The sequence below is a fragment of the Varanus komodoensis genome, unplaced genomic scaffold, assembly GCF_004798865.1.
Source record: "Varanus komodoensis strain SLA01 unplaced genomic scaffold, ASM479886v1 scaffold1, whole genome shotgun sequence".
Classification (NCBI taxonomy): Eukaryota; Metazoa; Chordata; class Lepidosauria; order Squamata; family Varanidae; genus Varanus; species Varanus komodoensis.
The window spans coordinates 41,009,850-41,029,267 of NW_025335268.1; the positions used below are offsets into that span (position 1 = coordinate 41,009,850).

The following is a 19,418-nucleotide window of genomic DNA, read 5'->3' on the forward strand; positions in this document are numbered from 1 at the left end:
AAAATCAACAATTAAAATGACGTTTAAATAAAAAGGTCCATTTTGAATGTGCTCCAAAATGTCTTCTCCTTGACAGCCCTGCTCAGTTCTTGTAAACTCAAGGCTACAGGATCCTTGATGAAATTTTCTTCTTCTGCCTTTGACTTCCCCTAGCATGATTGTCTTTCCCAGAGAATCTTGCTTTGTTACGATGCACCCAAAGTTCAACAGTTGCAACCTCATCATTTTTACTTCGAGAAAGTTCTGGCTTGTTTTGATCTAGGGCCCACCTGTTAGTCTTTCTGTCAGTCCAAGGTATTTGCAGAGCTGTCCTCCAGCAAGGAATGGAAGGTACAATGTTAATAATGTGCAAAGACATCAGAAAACAGAAGTGGATGGTGGTGCAGTGTAGCACCCATGTCAGGATCATTCATCTCTATCTGAAGCAATTTTGACCATCACAGAATCAGTCATGTTGGTGCAATCCTGCAAATTTACAGCAGTTAGTTTTAATGAGATTGGGACTGAAAAGCCACAGAACACATATGCTCTGTTTGCTTCATCTTAATGTTATCTGTATTGGCATAAGAAACTCTGTATGTCATCACAGCAGATCTTTAGGATCTGCTTGTTCAGTGTGAAATGTATTCAGTGTCCCATAAGCAGCATTGGCCCAAATAATTTGAATCGTTCAATCTCACACCTGCCATTTAGGATTATTACTTACTGAAATGAAGCAATTACATCATAGGCATTGATAGAAATCCTCTGTGATATCTAAAATACATGGGTATACAATATGAGCAATTAAACTGGAGGAGGGAAATTATGGTATAAAAGCTTGCAGAGGCAATTTCCCCTTTGGTTATATAATGTTGAAGCTCTTATTTATCTGCAACTTCCATTGTTCCTGTCTCAATAAACTTAGAGCCTATGGTGGTACAACATCTCACTTATGCTGTTATATTTTCATATGCAAATTTAAATTTTCACCATGTTCCTCTGAGCCTTGATAGATGTCAAAGCAGTTTTGCTGAAGCACACAGGTAGATGCTACTAAATATCTCTTTCAAAATATCTTGGGTCACATCAGCTTTAAAAAAATATGCCAGTATCTATGTTAACTAGCTCTGCGAAAGTTGTTTTAAAAATAATTAGAAGTTGAACACAATTTCTAAAGTTAACAGTTCCTTTTTCAAAAAGTAGTGAAACTTTCTTTAGTCAAGTAATGTCAGGATCCAAGGCAAACATGGTGACCTTAGTATTTCCATCAGTGTGTCCACCTGCAACCCCTGCACAATATTCCTGTAATGCTTCCTTGACATTCTGTCACACTTGAGCATGATCAAAGTTGCATTTACTGCTGGAAATGCTGGTGGATGTGCTCCTACTCATGTGTCAGGATCTGGGCTATTCCAGGTCTCCATCTTGGGGCCAGAGCTGGAACAACCACCACAGTACTTGCAGGATGCGTATCAGACCCTGCTGGAGCTCTGAGCCTCCTGATGAGGGCGAACTGGGAGAACAGCTATATATAAAAGCAAGCTATTTCCTCTGCTGGTGGTCTTAACAGTACATGTTTTCCTGTTAGCTGTGATTTGGCTTCTGCATGTTGCCTGACCTTTCTGGTTCCTGCCTTACTTGTGCCCTGTTTTGCCTCAGCAGCACAGTTTTCCTGCTTGTTGTAGTGCATTTCTGCTCTTGCAGCTTGCTTGATCTGGTTCTTGTCCTGTCCTTCCATGCCCTGTCTTGTTGTCTCATCTCAGCCATGCAGGTCTGCCTGCTACTGTGGTTCAGTTCCTGCATCTTGCCCAATCCTTGCTGCGTCCAGTTCCTACCTTGAATTGTGCCTTGCTGTCTAGCCTTGTTTGCCACAGGATTGTTGCTCCCGAATCCCATTTGGTTATCCTGCCTTACGGTACCTGCTCCTTGCCCTTGTTGTCTTCTTGGTTTTTGACCACTGGCTTGTTCACAACCATGCTCTTTTGTCCTGATATGCACTTCTAATTTTTAACTTCAGCCTATTCCTTGACTCTGCTTCTCATGTAACTACTGAATTTTGGACTATGCTTGGACTTTTTCTTGCCTCAAGTTCTGAATGGCTCCTAGTTCCCACATATTTAACAAAGGCTGCATGCACAATCTAAAGAGGGAAGCCTTTCCCCACAAAATAGGGTTTAGGTGAGGCCGAATGCTTTACTCCTGCAAGTGTGTGACAGCCCTCTATGAGAAGCTGTAGCACTGTGTCCAACCCAAACATCACTCCCTTGTCTGAGGGCCTCATACACTGCCAATATACCAGTTTGTGCCAACCATCTTTGCGAAAGTCTGAGAAACTTGTGCGTGTGCGTCTTTTTACACTGGCACACTTTTGTGAATTTTCATACCTTAAGGAAACCACATGGTTTCCCCAGAAAGGGAGATAATTCTGAGTTAATGGCTGGCCGTTATGTTTTCAAAAAGAGACTAATCTTTGTTGCCTCCTCTCCTTTCCAGCAGTCCTTGGGCTGGATCCAGGTGAAAACACTGTCACGTAGCACAGAGCAATTTGAATGTCTGTAAACCCTCTCTTCAAGACCCCCATTTCATCTTAAAGACTCTTCCATGATGCAGACATAATGATTTTGACATCACCAACCTTTCTCCTTCTCTGCTCCTATTTCTCTGCCTCTGCACTTTTTCGCATCCCCTGGCCTGATGAAGAGACCTGCAGAGGTTGCATTTTTGTGACCCTTGAATTGGCCTAAAAAGGCGTTATGCTAATATGGATTTCCTCCTCCTCCTCCTCTTCTATGGCCAACATGGCTACCTGAGCTCATTTGTAGCAAACTCAGCTTGCCGTTGTTTTAACACGGTCAAGAAAAAATCCCAGCAGTTTGTCAGGGGCACGCATGGAGACAGTTTCTTCCCGCGGAACGCTCGATCCGGCCAGCAGCCTCTTTACCAGCGGCACGAGCGAGGGCCGGGCGCGCGCCGCCGCCGCCGCCGCCGCCGCTCTCCCGGGCTCGTCCCTGCGAAGGAGGCTGCAATCCGGAGAAGGGAGGAGGCGGGAGCGCGCACGCCCTGGACGCGGGTTGTCACTTCCTGGCTGCCGGAGGCCGCGGGAGCGAGCGGGCCGGCCGGCGGAGGCGGGGCTGATTCGGGTGTCGATCGCTTCCTTGCTCGTCGGGTGAGCAAAGTTTGAGGGGCGTTTTGTTGCGGTTGCTCCTGCCGCCGTGGAGGCCGGCGCTTCTGCCCTTTCCCGTGCCGGTTCCAGGATGGTTGCTCGGCTGCTTCGAGGCCGAGGGCTCGTGGCCGCGTCTCTGCCCACCGGGGTCCCGAGGCATCGGGGAAGGCTCGCGAGGCGCCCGTAGGAGCGGATTCGCACTCAGGTACGTGGGGTCCCGCGGCGCCTCAGGTCGAGGGCGCAGGAGGGCAGGCGGCGCTGCTCCGACGGCCGCCTGCGCCTCCCTGCCGCACGCACACGCCCGCCGCCCCCTTGGCCCGGCTGCAGCCGGCCTTCGTGGGGACCCGAGCCTCGTCGCTGAGTTTCGCGTTTTTGAATCCGTGGCTTAATAAATCGTGTTTATTCACTCGGGTCTCTGAATCCTGCTATTTCCCTCACCTCCCGTGTACTTCGCCCGGGATTCCATATTGTTTCTCTGCAGAAACCTGAATTGTACATCGCAGAACGGTTGTGTGCTTGGTTTACTTTATTTGAAACAACTGTGACTTTGAGGTAACGGATTGGCCAAAAAAGGAAAACAAAAACGAGCAAAATCGTCGTTTAAGAGAGTTTAGTGAAGAACAAGGAAAAAACACCGGTCCCAGAGTACTCAGATGACAGTTGATATAATAATGTAAACAGAGTACAGATCAAGTGTACACTCAATATATCCGCATCACTTTTGATTTTGATGTAGTGGCTGTCAAGAAGGCTGTCCTTCCTACATGCATTTCATAGCCTGGCTGATCTGTACCTTGAGACAAAGGGCCTTGCATTACTAGAAACTACAGTCAGGCCTTTCACATAGATCGAAATTTGCTACTCTCATCTGTTCAGAATTTTTAGTTTTGAACCATGGAAGTAGTGTTAGAATATAACGGGGTTAAAAGCAAATATTGAATCAACCATGAATATATATAAAAAACCCTAGAAGCTTCTTAAGTAACAGGTGGATTTTGGGGTTGTTAGCCAGTAATCATATGTAAACAACTTTCTCTGGCTTGGGCATGAGAACTTGATGATTAATGCAAGTCTGTCACTTTAAACTTCTTGGGACATGAGACAGGAGCATTTTGTTTAGATACTTACAGGATTACATTAGATAACTTATCTTTATGGGCTTTGACCGGCTCAGGATAGGCAGAAATTTAACAATTCAAAACTTTGTGCTGAAATAGACTCATGCCTTTGGCTGTAGTATTGTACACACTTATCTGGAAGTAAGTACCATTAAACTTGGTGTAACTTACATCTGAATTGAAATTCATTGTATTATGCTGCTTTTCCAAATTGTAAATTGTTGTGGCTATATCAAATTTTGCAACTGAGCAAGTGACTTTATTCACTGTTCAAATATAGGCCACTGAGGAAAGGCATACTCATGGAAAAGAGGCTCATATTACTTTTGATCTTATTCTGGTCTGATTCCTTTTGTTGTTAGTCCTATCTCTGACAGTGGAAATGATAATTATATTCAGTCCTCAAAAAAAAAATCTAATGTAAGAACAGTTAAGGAGTTTATTTATTGGAGTTTTAGCCTTCCCCATTAGCCACAAGGCTATCTCATGTTGATTCAAGCACACAAGCCAGTAGAGCAAAAGCTTGGGCTCAAATCTTGATGATGCAGCGTATCATCGGAGATGGCGATGAGAGTGTCAGAAATTGTGCTTGCTTACAACTTATTCTCTGTGTATCTACAGTTTTCTTTTGCCTTTCCGTTTGAAATCCAGATGGGGAGGATGGAGTGCCTGTGACCAACAAAAATGTCTCACATTGCCGGGATACAATATTGCCTTACGAAACATTTGACCCTTATTGTTTTGTTATACAACAAGGATCCTGTCAAGTGGTCCATGTGTTGTTTATATCAGTAGATGGTGGGATGTGTGAAACAGAGGGAGTCATCTTCTAGAAGTAAGCCTTGATGCTTCATAACCAGGCCATGACCATGTGGGGCATCTTTACTGACCAAAGAAAAGCTATAGGGAGCTTTAGACTGTGACTGAAAAAGATAAATCCTTAACAAGATCCTAGTCAATATTGTTGTCTAACCATATTTCTCATTCTTTCTTGGATGTGGAAATATGGATGGTTGCTAGAAACATTTATTTTGACACAGTTCATATAATCTTGGGTTAATGGTATGAGTATGTATTAGACTGAGGCTGAGTGTTACACCTGCACTTTCTCTTCTCCTTTCTTTATTGTGCCATAATGGAATATGTCCAGGGTTTGTTACATCCAAATGGGGGAACTGTGGTTCAATTTCTGATTACAAACAAGGATAGGAAAGCATTAATAGTGAGAGATTAAGCTACAGTTTCCTGGTTCAAATGTAAAGGGAATGTGGCTTGGTAAACACCAGTATTCTATCGTGGCATATGCGAGAAAGGGGGAATATAGTACACCACTCAATTTAATAAACCCTGATTTATCAGACTCTTATTTACTTATAAGTAAATATGTAAACAGGCTTTGAATAATTTTGAGTAAATATGTAAATGTTTAATAAGTAGTAAGTAAAGTTAAAACAGGCTTTGAGAAGTTTTTCAGTTTCTTAGTAATCAGACTAATAAACCACAGCTTATTGCTTGTTGTTTACATCTGAACCAGGCCATGACTAATCTTGCATATTTTTAGTAAATTAAAACATAATTATCCATTTAAGAATAAACTAGACTATTTATATAATCATTCTCTGTTACAGAAATTAGAAACACCACGAGTAAAGCATCAAAATGAGTAGCCGTCGGAAGCGTGCTCCTCCACTGAGGATGAATGATGAGAAGAAGAAGCAACTCTGCTGGAACATGCATGGTGACCAGAAAAATGAGGTGATAGATTTAGATGCGGTGGATGAAGATCATCCTGTTGCAAGTACAAGTGCGTCTTCTACAGGACTTATTGTTATCAATGATGACAGCATGGATGAAGATTTGGCTGAAAAAGGAAACAGCGTAAAATTCTCAGCAGTTATGGGTGGAGCAGAAGTTTCTTGTCATCTCATGCCTTCAATATCTATACAGATAAATATTGTGATACTTCCTTATTGTCCTGATAATTCCTGGAAAGCTTTGCTTGGAGAATTTGTACTCGAAATTCTTCCTGAACAACCTATAACTGAGAATATCTATAAAAGTGGTTTCACCTTGATGACAGCAGAATTTAGTGATCAGCTCTGTATCTTTGTTCACTCCAAGAACATTGAGAAAGTGGATGAGAGAGAAGAATCATTACTGAGTAATTATGAAGAAGATATCTTGGTAAAATCAACTTTGAGTAATGAAATCTTGGAAGACTTAATGTGGCTACAGAAGAAGAGAGTAATTGTACTATATCAAAGACCTGGAAATTCTCAGTGTTTAAAGGTATTGGATTTATGCAGTTATTTGATAGAACTTATGTAATTGGTGAGTGATACACATAGGCCATTACTTTTGTACTTGGAAATAAGAACATGCTTGTTGAATCCTGCAACAAAAAATTGCAGCTTATCCATAGTGAATAACTGTTACTTGAGCCTATGGCTGAAGTGTTTGAGTGTGGGATGAATATGCTTGCATTAAAGTCGAGGTTCCCTGCTCTAATGTGGGCCTCTTTTCATATACAAAACATATTTATTTTAGTTTTTGAACAGTCAAAAAGTGAAGTTAGTCTATATGCAAGTCAGTAAAAAGTGAGGCTTCTTCATGTAATTAAGTGCTTCGTCTGGCCTAGGCAAAGGTCTGAAGGGGTAATTTAAGCAATTCCACCTCTAAGCTGCCATATTAACAGTGCACCACATTGAAGCGTTGCTCTAAGCTACTCTCTCAGCACAATCTTCTGCCTTCAGTGATGATGATGATATACTATTGAAGTAGATTGTAGGGTCATTATCTACTCTCAGCCTAATCTGCAGTGTGGGAATAAAAGCAGTGGATCATGGCAGAGTTGTCAATTATTCCCTCTGCTTCAACCCAACCTGCAGTGAGTGTCTAATACCTTTGGACAATATTGCATGGTTGTTGTTAACCACTCAGAGCGTGACCTGTATTACCCAGTATGAGCTACACTGCAGGGCTATTACTAGCTACTGTCACCCACCAGTGGCTCATTCCAGCCTGCAATATCTTCCCTCGAGAAAAGGCCTCAGCAGCACAGGTGTTTCTGTAACTGCAGTGGCCACATCTTGCCTAACCATTCTTGTTTCCTGCATCTTCCCTGTGTTCTGTCTTGCTGTGTTGCCTGAGCAACACAGGTCCTCCTGTTTGCTGCTGTGTCTGCATCCTACTTGACCTTTCCTGTTCCTGCTGCTTGTTCCTACTGTGTATCCTGCATCTTACCATGTCTATTGGATCTTTCTGTATCTCCTGCTTTGTCATGTCACACTTGTCATGTAATGTAGGTTTGCATGTTTTTTGTCGTGCCTGCACCTTGCCTTACACTTTCTGTTCTTGGTTCCTGCTCCTGGTTTCTGCCTTCCCATGTTGTCTTGCGGTTGTGCCTGCTTCTTCCCTGAACTGTATCCTGCCTCATTGTGTTGCCTCAGTAACACAGGTCTTCCTGTGAGCTGTGGTTCTGCTCCTCTTGCCTAACCCTTGCTACATCTGGTTCTTGTTGTCTCTTGTATCTTGCCTTGCCATGTCTCCAGTCCTGCTGTCTTGTCCAAGGTACCCGCACCTCTGTTTGTCATCCTGGTTCTTGTCCCTTGGCTTGTTTCTGATCATGTTCTACCATGACTATGGTTTGGACTTGCCATTAAACCCTGTTTTTGAACTCTGTCTTGCCTGAAGTTCTGAGCCATATAAAAACAATTTTCCACTGTGAACCACTGGTAGGTGATCTACTCAGAACGGGGGCATTCTTTCTACCTTTTATGACTTTGCCCTCCTGTTTTAGCACTTCCTTAAGATTCCTGCTCCCAGCCAGTTGTCAGTTGCTGCTTTTTCCTCACTCAATCAACTTTCTGTGTAGTCAACTTATTAGAAGGGTTTGGGAGTATTTTGCCTAAAGGTTACTTTACACTTGTGCAAACCCTTCAGTGGTTTTTCTCATGTGTGTAATGGCCAGTGCTGGCTTCAGTTCTCCTAGCCCAGGGGTCAGCAACCTGTAGCTCCGGAGCCACATGTGGCTCTTGAATGCCTCTGCTGCGGCTCCATCGCTTGCATCACAGCCACCGCCGATCCGCAGCCCGTGCCAGCACAGTGGCACAGCGGTGGTGGCCGCCGATCCGTGGCCCATGCTGGCCGATCTGCGGCCTGTCCCGGCCGATCCATGACCCATGCCGGCACAGCGCTTGGAGAAATCGAAGAAAAGAAAAGTTTCTGAAGAAAAGCAAACGTTTAATGATACTTGGATAGATTCCTTTGCTTTTACTGCTGACAAACTTATGGGGTTTGCTGTTTAATGCATGCAGCCCTTTAGCACTGACTTTGACTCTTCAGGAAGCTGTTCTCCTATTCAAAATATATGAAAGGAATCCTACTAGTTTATAATGTAAGATTAAAAATAACAGTTTTTAGTGACTGAACAAGAGCTGCAGCTAAATCATAATGAAGGTAAAAAACGATATATGCAGTGTTATCTTAATTTTAGATGTCAAAAGTGTTTTGCAGTTCCCAGTGTTTTCTTTTGTGTGGGAAACGGGTCCAGAATGGCTCTTTGAGTGTTAAAGGTTGCCGACCCCTGTCCTAGTCTATGAAGACTCAGACTGATACAGGCAGATTATGAACAAGTTCCGTTCCTGAGAAAATGGAAGTAGTCTTTAAGTCCAATTTTTGTGTAAATTGGATCATGCATAGTTGGCCCTCCATATTCCCAAGGGTCGGGGCACAGGACCCCTGTGAAAATGGGGGAGAAATCATGAATATTTCTAGTCCCCCTTCCACCCAAACTCACCAGTGCAGCATGGAGATGCTGGAGAGATTTCTCTCTCTGGATGGTCAAGGCAGGAGGATGTGCTTTAGAGGCATCCCTCTCTACCTGTTCACTTCATCTCTTTCTGGTGATGCTTTGGAGGCCCTCTCTCACTTCCCTTTCACTTCCTCACTCTCTATGGTGATGACGATTTCCTGCAGTAATTTTTAAAAAATTAATAGGCATTATGGCAGTTCATTTATAAGTACTGGTTGTTCATCATTCCTATGTTCATAACTTGGGGACTGCCTGTATTAGCAATATGATTAGATGAACATCTGGTATGCTATAATATGGTAGATAGTACGTTTGCTGTGTTTTCAGAGAAATTATTTCTGTCCACACTAACAGTGCAATGCGATGTACTTTTCCTTAGAAAGCATGTCTGAGTGTGTTCAGTTGAGAGTATAACCCTTAGGAAATACTCATAGTATTTGTATCCCATGATGACTTTAATGAACATTAAAAGCTAGAAAAATATTTAAGCGTGTCACTGTATGTCACTGATGTTGTTTTTAAAAGACTGTTACATTTATGTAGTTAAACATAGCTTGACATGCAGAGGCTTGTAGGCTGCTTATGGATTCCACTCATCTGATAGACTCATGTTTGTCCACCAAGCATAGACAGTACACACTTGGAGGGTTGTATGAATAGGGCATCAGTTATATTTCTTAATACTGGTGCTTACTTAAGACCCCTGTCTGCTTTCTAGCTTCTGGGAACAATCCAAAGATCTTGTGCTGCCCAGTATGTGGCATGTCTGAGGTGCAACATACCTTAGGACATTTCTTCTTCTATTCCTTCTTTTCTTCTGTGATTAAGACATGCAAAGGAAACCCTCCTATAGTTTCTCCCTTCTGAAGAGGCTTAAGTCTGATACTCAGCTCCTTTGTTTTTGTTCCATAATGGCGCAGTTGTGGTTTCAGTACTCCTAACCTATATACTCCCTACCCAGAAATAGTGAATGCTTTATTTAATCCAGGTTTTAATTTGCTTTTAACGCAACTATTACTTACCTTGTTTTTGAACTTGAAAGGCAGGTTGCAAGTGTTTAAAATAAGCTAACAACTAGGAACACATTGGTGATTTGGTGTAAAGAGACTATGTAATAGGGGCTGTTGTGTTACTTCCTTTGTGCAAATATCTTCCATTAACTCTTCCAAGCTTCTTTTTGAATATGAGAGTGTAAAAAGTATTTGGAGATGCTTTGGGAGCATCTTCTAGAGTAGTGGTTTTCAACCTTTCCACAGCTGGGGCCTGGCAAAAACAGAAAAACCACCTCGGGTACCACCAAGGCAGAAACAAAAAGCACCATACACATAATACTGTTCTGTGTATGAATCTCCAAACACAATTCCAAGACAGACAGACAGACAGACAGACCTCCAACCAGAAACTGAACAGCAAAAAATGCCAACAAAAGAACAAAATACTGAAATTGGTGCAGCATGGCTCCCACTGAGACTTCTTTCCCCTCCCTGGCTTCCCTGCTGGCACCAGTGCACCCCCTGCGAACGTGACGCCAGCCAAGGAAGAGGTGGTGGAACACAGCTGGTGCCAGTCCCTGGAACCATGGTTGAAAACCACTTTTCTAGAGGACAATCTTTGAAAAAACTTCCAAGTGAGTCTACAACTCTAGGAACTGTAACTTGGAATTTATGAATGGATCTCCCAGAGGTTTAATTTTGGTTGCGTTTGGAGTCCTCCACAGTTGCATTTGATTGGAGCAGTGACACTTGGAAAAGCTGATGTTTAACCTTTTCCTTCTAGATCCATCAGCTACCTCATTTTCAGCCCCTACCTCATTAGCCCCAGCTGGTTTTCACCCAGCTGAAAAAAAATAAAAATAAAGGTATTTTGCAGCAGGAAAAGTAGGAATTGGGGAAAGGGAGATTTATCTCAGAGAAAATAGCATCTGAGGAAAGGATAAAATGCTGCTATTTCAAAATTAGTTCTCTGGGGATATAATTATGGATTTCCTGCATAGAATTTAGTTTGGGTCTTCATAATTATTTATGCAACGGATTTCCAAAAAGCAGTACCTAATAAGTCAGTGGTAAGCTTTAGTTCTTACATTTTTCACTTCGTGTTGCATGTTCTAAAATTAATTAAATTTTATTTCCCTGAAAACTTAATCCACAGGTGGGCATATATCTTCTTGAATTTGGCTTAAGCAAACTAGAATTCCTTAGTGATGGTGGTGGCAGAATAAAAAAGGCCAATCAGCTTCTTCAAAAACTGATGGAAAAATTCTACCACTTCATAATTCCAGGTAATCTTATTGTTTGTCTGAAAGCTGGAAGTAATGTGTCCAAGATGTCCCATAGTATGTCAGGCTAGGCCATGCCTGTGTTGTTCATCGGACATAGCTATATATCCAAGTTCATTCTTGGATTTTTGTTGCCAGACCGTTTAAATATTCTGCAGTGTGTTTTTTCAGAACTTACCAGTACAGGCCTAGGCCTATCTACTCAGAAATAAATTCTGTTGAATTCAGTGGGGTTTACTGTTAGGTAAGTGGGTATAATGCTACATCTTTAATGTATTTATTTAAATGGTTTGTTAGGAGCAAAACAGTTATTCAGCTGTTGTACTTCTATCTCCACTGAGGCTACACCTTTGTAAAGTTGCTTGTTAGGCTGAAAACAGTAACAATTAACTATACAGTGGTTTGATGCACTTGCTGCACATTATTATCAGCAGGGGAGGAAGGAAGAAAAAAGGACCTCCCCTTTTATCCTTAGCTAACTCCTGATTTCCCTGCCTAACTCTCTCCATGGTTCTCAAACCTATCCCTACTCATTTTCACCCCAGCCTCTTTCCTTAGCTTGAACACTGGGGCTGTGGGAAAGAAATTGTTGGTTGTTGAAGGGTGTAGCTAGAGTTTTGAATAACTGTTGCTGGGGAAATACTTGCTCATACTTAGCTGATTGAATTACTGTATTCTAACATTATGTGCAAAACAATGAGTATGGCCTTTACTGTTCAAATACAAGAAAAGTTGCGTGAACCAAGTCAGCTTTGCATATTTGATTTGTGGAAGAATAAATGCACTGAACTGGCAGGCTGTGTTCTGTACACTCTTGAACTTGATTTGTAAATAGGAACTTTTGTATCCTCAGTTGTGCCTTCTTCAGATAATAACCAGTGGCATCGAGTAAGCCTATTTTTGTATCAGTTCATAGGATTATTTTTTCTTCTACCATGCTGGAATGTAGCTTATTTAAGTCATGGCATATGCGGAGCATAATTTGAAAAATCAGTGTCCAAGGGAGGCTTGTCATTTTATGCAAACCTGGTGGCCTAGCTTTTTGGAGAGGGAAACAGCCCTCCAACAATCCCAGTCCTTTCTGTCGGATGCTTCTTTAGCTATGAAAAAGGTTTAAAAGGAGTAAATTTTCTTGACTCATAAGAATGATGCAGTCATGTTGGTGCTTAGGGTTAAGGATAGACAACTGTTTAAGAACATACATGCATAAAATGTAAGAGTCCTCATGGAACAAGCCAAAGGTCCAGTATACCATTTCCTTGCCAACACTGGCAAGACAGAACATTATAAGAAGTGCACAGTCTGTTGTAAAGGCAACTAAAAACACCCTGTAACTCTTCTTCAGCAAGCTGCTAATATATAAGAGGACCTTTCCTCTTAATCCCATGACTGCTAAACTTACAGACTTCAGGTGAAGGCCACTGTCAAAAACATTTTTGAAGCCAAGCTAAGTACTATCTTCAAGATCCTTATTTGTGTTAACAGACACACACAAATTCTGACAGGTGGTGGGCAAGAAGGGTTCAGACTAGACAGTGGAGGTGCTGAACAAAGGATACCAACCATTTACATTGCTGATGTAAAATCTTAGTCCTTGAAAGGTAGTAGGTTAGGGATGGACTCGTGTTGATACGGCAAGATGCTCTTCGAAATGATACAATAAAATGTATAATTATGTGATGTGTTCTTAAAGGTTATTTCATATCTTTTGTAACCATTTCCTAAAATTATCTTTTTGTCACACTTTTGATCAAAAGTTTGTGTTTTGAGAGAATTATGCTCTTTTATATTTCAAAAGCTAGTTACTGTTGTACCTAATCCTGGAGCAATGCTTGTACTGGATTAGTGCTCTTAAGAAATTGGTATTCTTTTTATGTATCTTTATCATTTTTATGATATATTAAAGATATTACAGTTGTTATTGATAATGATTCTTAGATATTCTGGAAGAGGATGAGGAGGAATCTGATAGGGACATAGAGAGACAAAACATTGAAGAGCTTTATGATTATGTGCGACATACACATCAGAAGGAGATACAGGTTTCGAAGGAGAATATACAACATTCTGCATTGATTCCTGTGCTGAGGCCTTATCAAAGTGAAGCTGTAAACTGGATGCTGCAGCGTGAGAACTTCAGAAATATACCTGCCAATGGCAAGTATCTGGAAATGGGAAACATCAAGATATATCCTGATCATAATGTTAGTAGAAATTCATGATGATGCCTTTGTTCACTGGTTATCTTCCTGTCAAGTAAGCAGTTGGTAGCAATGAGCAGGAGGAAGAATACAACTGGTGACAATACAGTGAGGAAGTAACCAAGGGATTACATTGCCCAATGAACCTCTAAAACCTAGAGCTGGACTTGTTCCATTTTGTTCTGTAGGGTCCTACACAACCCACAGCATTAGCTTTTTTGCAGAGGCGGAGTGTTAACTGGAAAAAAAATTGATAAAAATGGTGCTGTGCCTTATGGGATTAGTATCTTGCCTTCTTCCTTCTAAGGCAAAACCACCATTGGGCACAGCACCAATTTCCTTGTCATAAATCTGTGACTTGTCACTGTTGCACATGAAAGCATCCCTGCTTAGTTCGTATATAATATGGAAACTTCTGTAGGTTAAGGGCTTTGGTTAGTTTCTGTTATATCTTTTGTCATACTAAAATAAACATTTCTATGCACATTATTCAGGGGAAACTGGTTATGCATAGAATCCTCCATAAGGAAATTCCATCCCCCCTGCCATAAATGTTTCCATACTAGCACATTTCCTTGACTCAGTAGGCAGAAAGTGGCAATAACCTGAATCTGCCTCAGACTATTCCATCTGTAATATCAGATGGAATACAAAAGGACGGCATACAAAAGCTTTTAATAAATAAATAATACTGTACTTTAAACTTTTTACTTAGAACAATTTATTGCGCAGACTGAGTGTAAGAAAATTCCCCTGAGAGTGAGTGACCATGACTTTCCTCTAGGTCACAGCTGCCTTTTACCTTACAAGATCATTTGGGAAAGTGAAGCAAAAAGCTTAGTGAGCCAGAAAGTCCCTATTTTAAATCTATCTTGGCCATAAACTCAATAGGGGGTCTTGGGCAAATAGTCTCCTAACCTCTTCCATTTGTAATATGGGTCTTAATAATATTGGTCTAATTTACAGAATCAAAGGATTTATATATGTAAAATACTGTAACTAAGTTGATGGTATCCAGTCTGACCAAATGCTTAAGAATGTGTAAGAGTCTTATAGAATATTAGAATCATAGAACAGTAGAGTTGGAAGGGGCCAAGAAGATCACCAGGTCCAGCCCCCTGGTGTTGCAGGACACCAAATTACACCATCCCACTCTAATGGCTGTCCAGTTTCTTTTTAAATGTCTCTAGTGTGGGAGACCCCACCACTTCTCTGGACAACTGGTACCGCTGTCATATTGTTCTGCCAGTGAGGAAACTTTTCCTGATATCTAACCTGAATCTGGGTTGTCACAACTTGAATTGATTATTCTGTGTCCTACACTGTGGTATCAGCCTGACTGGGTTTATTGGGTGTTGCAGAAACTGAGGGGACAGTGGTGTAAGGGATGGAGAAGGGATCATAAAATGGGAAAAGAGGACTCCACAAGTCTTAAGCTTCTGTATTTTAAACTTTGAAGAGCAGGAAGATAGAATCTAAATTTAAATTAAATGGATAGTGTATGTATGAATCTTATTGTTTTGTTCTTTTCCTCAATAGAAAATGCCCTTCACTACTTATGGAGAGAGTTCGTTACTTTAGATGGACTAAAACTCTACTATAATCCTTTTACAGGCTGGTAAGGATTATTGGTTTTAGTATAATAGCTAATAATCATACCATTCAAATGATTTCAGAAAATGCTATAAATATCACTTCAGTACTTACTTGGTTGAATACTACCTTCAGAACCATAAAGTCAGCATTAGAGTTAATGTCACTGCAATATCAGAAGTCAATCTTGTGCAACATAATTACTGGGATGGGAAAAATAATGATTTGTTGCCAAATTTTTGTGGCATAGCAGCAAAAAGAGAGGCTTGTGGGCATCTAGAACTGAGGGCACCGGATTAATTCCAGGACTATTTATGTAAGCATATTAATGTCAAAAATATGCACATAACTGATGATTGATAGAGGTAATATACTGTCTGTTCCAAAAGGTGTTTAGGTATTAGGATTAAAACAAAATCATGATGGATTGTGTTCTTTATAAAGAATAAATATATGAGACTGAGGGAAATATCCTGTATTGCCAATGTGTATGTGCTAATTTTGTAATACCCAAAGAACTCCCTGCTAGTGTGACCGAAGCTTGCATTTCTGAAAACAACCCGAGATACAAGTGGAAATACTTGTTTTAGATTGAGATGGTCAATGTAGGTTCCTTATGTATGATTTTACCCACTCTGGAAATGTTTCTGCTCTTTGCAGATTTAACATGAATGATTACCTTCCTGTTGTGCAGTGATAATCATTAGTATGTTGGATACTGCCCATTGTAATGTATTCTTATTCTATGTCTGCTTTAGAAAATGATCTAGTTTCCTTCAGTTAAATCTGTATGCAGAAATTACGCACACACACACAGAGTGAGTGAGTGAGAGAGAGAGAGAGAGAGAGAGAGAGAGAGAGAGATAAATAATGGGATGCATCTTTGGTTTTTAGCATTATCCGTGAGCGCCCAGTCGCTGGGCCTCAGTGGCCTGGAGGAATATTGGCAGATGAGATGGGCCTTGGTAAAACAGTAGAAGTCTTAGCTCTTATCCTGACACATACTCGAAAGGATGTCAAGCAGGATGCTTTGATGTTACCTGAGGTAAGAAACTTGGGGTAGGTTTGTGATATGCAAGAGTCGATTTGATCCATTTATTGGCTCTGTGTAACTTGAATTTAACTGTAAAATACATGCACAAATAACCCTCTGAAATATATTTCCTTGTGAGAATTGGGAAAGAAAATATTTTATGTGGTTGTTTTTCTGCTGTTGGTATTTGAATGAGAAAATTAAGTTGTACATATCGTATCAGCTGAAGAATAAACCGAAATAGAAAGCATTATTCAAGTAGTATTAGAGAAGGAAGAATCATTGGTAATTTTCTGTATGCTCCATAAGGACAAGTTTTCTAAAGGAATCTTTCCAAACACAGGAATGCACAATAACCTGGAAAATGCTATTCAATGTAAATCATGATGAACATGGGGAAAACTAATCTAAGAAGTTAATTTATACACTGATGGGTTCTGAACTGAAAGTGACTGGCCATTAAAAAGATGCTGACTGATGGATAGATGGATGAAAACGTTAACTGAGTGTGCAGCAGTGGCGGAGAAAAGAAAAATGCAATGCTGAAGATTAGGACATGTCTTGAAAATAAAATTGCAGAATACCATAGTGTGCACATGATGCAGCTGTATTTGCATGCAATTCTCCTAAGCTTATCTTGGAGCAGATACCATAGAACTGGAAAATGTGCAAAAAGGGTAATGATCAAATTGGATCACTTTGTTTCCAAAGAAAGAGAAAATATTTTGAGCTATCTTGGTTTAGGAAAAAACTTTTTAAAGGGTTAAATGTGATAGAAGTGGACAGATATTTTTTTGCCTTTTAACTTTTTAACATGAAGTTACCCAAATAAAATTATTTCTCAGTACACTGAGGGTAGATGAGTAGTGCATGCAGTGCAATTAAGTTAGAAATCTACTATTGCAAGATATAACAATGGTCACTTGCTAAGAGCGACTGGAACAAGTATAAGTTGATAGATTCAGATAGCATATACTTGTCTTCAGACATGGATAATAAGTCTGTTTACATCTAAGTAAAACCTTCATGTTTACAGAAGTGATGTCTGTGCATACTTCTTGTTTGGGTGCAACCAACAGGGAAGGACTATTGCTGGAAGGGTGCATCTGGCCACTATTGAAAACAAAATGTTAGACTATATGGACTCTTGATCTGATCCAGTAGAGACACTTTAAGTTTGAATTGTTGATACATTATGCCTCCTCCATTTCCACAGTCAGTGTGCACTTTGACATGCATGATGTGTCTCCTGTCTGTATTTGCTAGTGTACTATTGTTACAATAATCATATTCATGGTCTTAGAACTGCTCACTGAAAATGTCAGTATTTCTCGATATTATTATAAAGCAATATTTTCCTTAAATATCTTTAAAGAATAACCTTGCCCTTCACTTGTGCAAGCATATTTGTTTTAATCACCAGTTCAAATCCTATATTGTCAGTGGCACTTTATTGTTTAACATTGCTTTCTCATAGCAGTCTTTACAACTGCATCCTTGGTCCTTATGCCTTTTGGAGGGCAAACTGGAGGGCAAATAGTAGACAGACATTGGATTAATCATATTCCCAGCTTCACTGTTGGAAAACTGCTCTGATCATATAGTTGGGAATCACAGCACTGACCCCCTCCACTTCACTTGCAAACTACTGGCTGCATCTCTGAGGATGCAAGAGTAATATAAGAGATGAGCCGCTGAGGGCAGGAGAAGAGGAGACTGGCACCACCAACCTATGATGTTGTCTGCTGGCTCTTGAACCTCGTTCCCTCCTTCTCCAATACACTGACCATCTAAATGTTTTGCAGGATGGGATGAGGAGATCTTCCCCTCTGCATGTCTTCCACTGTACATATCATGCCCATAATACTCTTAGTTCACTGAGTTGCAGGCATATGAAGTCTGTGAATATTTCAGGCATGCCTCTTTAAGATATGTTATGCAGATATGAAAGCAAGTCAGCATTATGACTAAACAAGTGTCTGATATTGTTGAAATTACATCTCAGGGTTTTTTGGTAAACTTCTTTGTTCCACCACAACCTACTGAGGGAAGCAAAAAGAAAAATCTACAGAAAATGGAAGATAAATTGAAAGAAAAAGTGCAGTATCCTAGTAAGTATTCTTGAGCAGGTATGATTTACCCAAAATAATGGCAAGAAAATCATTCCTCTGTTGATGGAAAAGCGTTAGTTCTAGAAGTCTGAAGCTTCCTTTCTAAAATGTATTGTTGACACCAATATCTTAGAACCCAGTCTTCACTGGTAAATCTTTGTTGTTAGTTGCGAAGTCACATCCAACCCATCGTGACCCCATGGACAACATTCCTCCAGGCCTTCCTGTCCTCCCCCCCCCCCCGAGTCCACGCCGACTGCTTCTGTGACTCCATCTAGCCACCTCATCCTCTGCCGTCCCCTTCTTGCTTTGCCATCTATTGCTCCCAGCATTAGGTTCTTCTCCAGTGAGTCCTTCCTTCTCAACTGGTAAATCTACCCAAATACATTGCCCATCATGTGACCTTAACTAGAATGTGCACGCAACAAGTGCTGGAAGCTGCTTTTGAGAGCAGACTGTTTAAATACCTCACTGCATAGTTCCTTGGACTAAGACCAGTCTTTTTTTGTATATCCTCCTCTTTGGGTTTATGTGGTCTCTGTAATATTAGGACCTGTTCAGTTACACCATATTTGCTGATGAAAGATACATCTGCAGCTGCATCCAACATCAAGGATTGCACAGATTTATAAAATGTAACTGACAGGTCTGTGCATTCAGAGCTCATTTGGGACTGATGCATTACATATCTTAGTTAGCCATACTCATGTTAGCAGTTGTTCATGCAATAGTTTACTTTATTGCACACGCACTAGTATGTTTCCCCTGTCTGGGGGAAAAGATGCAGTCAAATGTCTCAAACAGCCATTAGGTATCTATGTTGAGTATATTGTCTGAACAGGTATTGAGCCTTCACATCAAATTGAAGAAAATGGGGGTGGAAAAAGAGCTATGCTCATCCTGAAAACTTATTTCTAATAAGGAAGCTATTTTTAGCTTGCACAGACTCTAATAAAACATTTAGTACTAAGCATCAAACCTTTGCCTCTGCTTTTTGATCTGTAGTTTTTAATATATCATAAAGATGTTTTTCACATCAGATATAATTGAAAGATTATGGTTAAGCATATTTCAAAATAATTTGAAATATGAAGTAAGTTACTTCAATTGTCCTATGCTACAAGTTAAA

At 40.6% G+C, this 19,418-nt stretch overlaps 1 protein-coding gene across 2 annotated transcripts in view; it reads left to right on the forward strand.

The window, feature by feature from the left end:
* The first annotated feature begins 3,114 nt into the window (after positions 1-3,114).
* SHPRH (SNF2 histone linker PHD RING helicase) overlaps positions 3,115-19,418 on the forward strand; it is a 53,661-nt gene continuing 37,357 nt past the window's right edge. For both annotated transcript variants that reach the window (XM_044423179.1, XM_044423187.1), the window contains exons 1-7: positions 3,115-3,350; positions 5,892-6,552; positions 11,225-11,354; positions 13,290-13,508; positions 15,092-15,170; positions 16,040-16,190; positions 18,184-18,289. In XM_044423179.1, the coding sequence (XP_044279114.1) occupies positions 5,923-6,552; positions 11,225-11,354; positions 13,290-13,508; positions 15,092-15,170; positions 16,040-16,190; positions 18,184-18,289 (1,315 nt within the window). In that variant the 5' untranslated portion in view covers positions 3,115-3,350; positions 5,892-5,922. The remainder of the gene's footprint in view (positions 3,351-5,891; positions 6,553-11,224; positions 11,355-13,289; positions 13,509-15,091; positions 15,171-16,039; positions 16,191-18,183; positions 18,290-19,418) is intronic.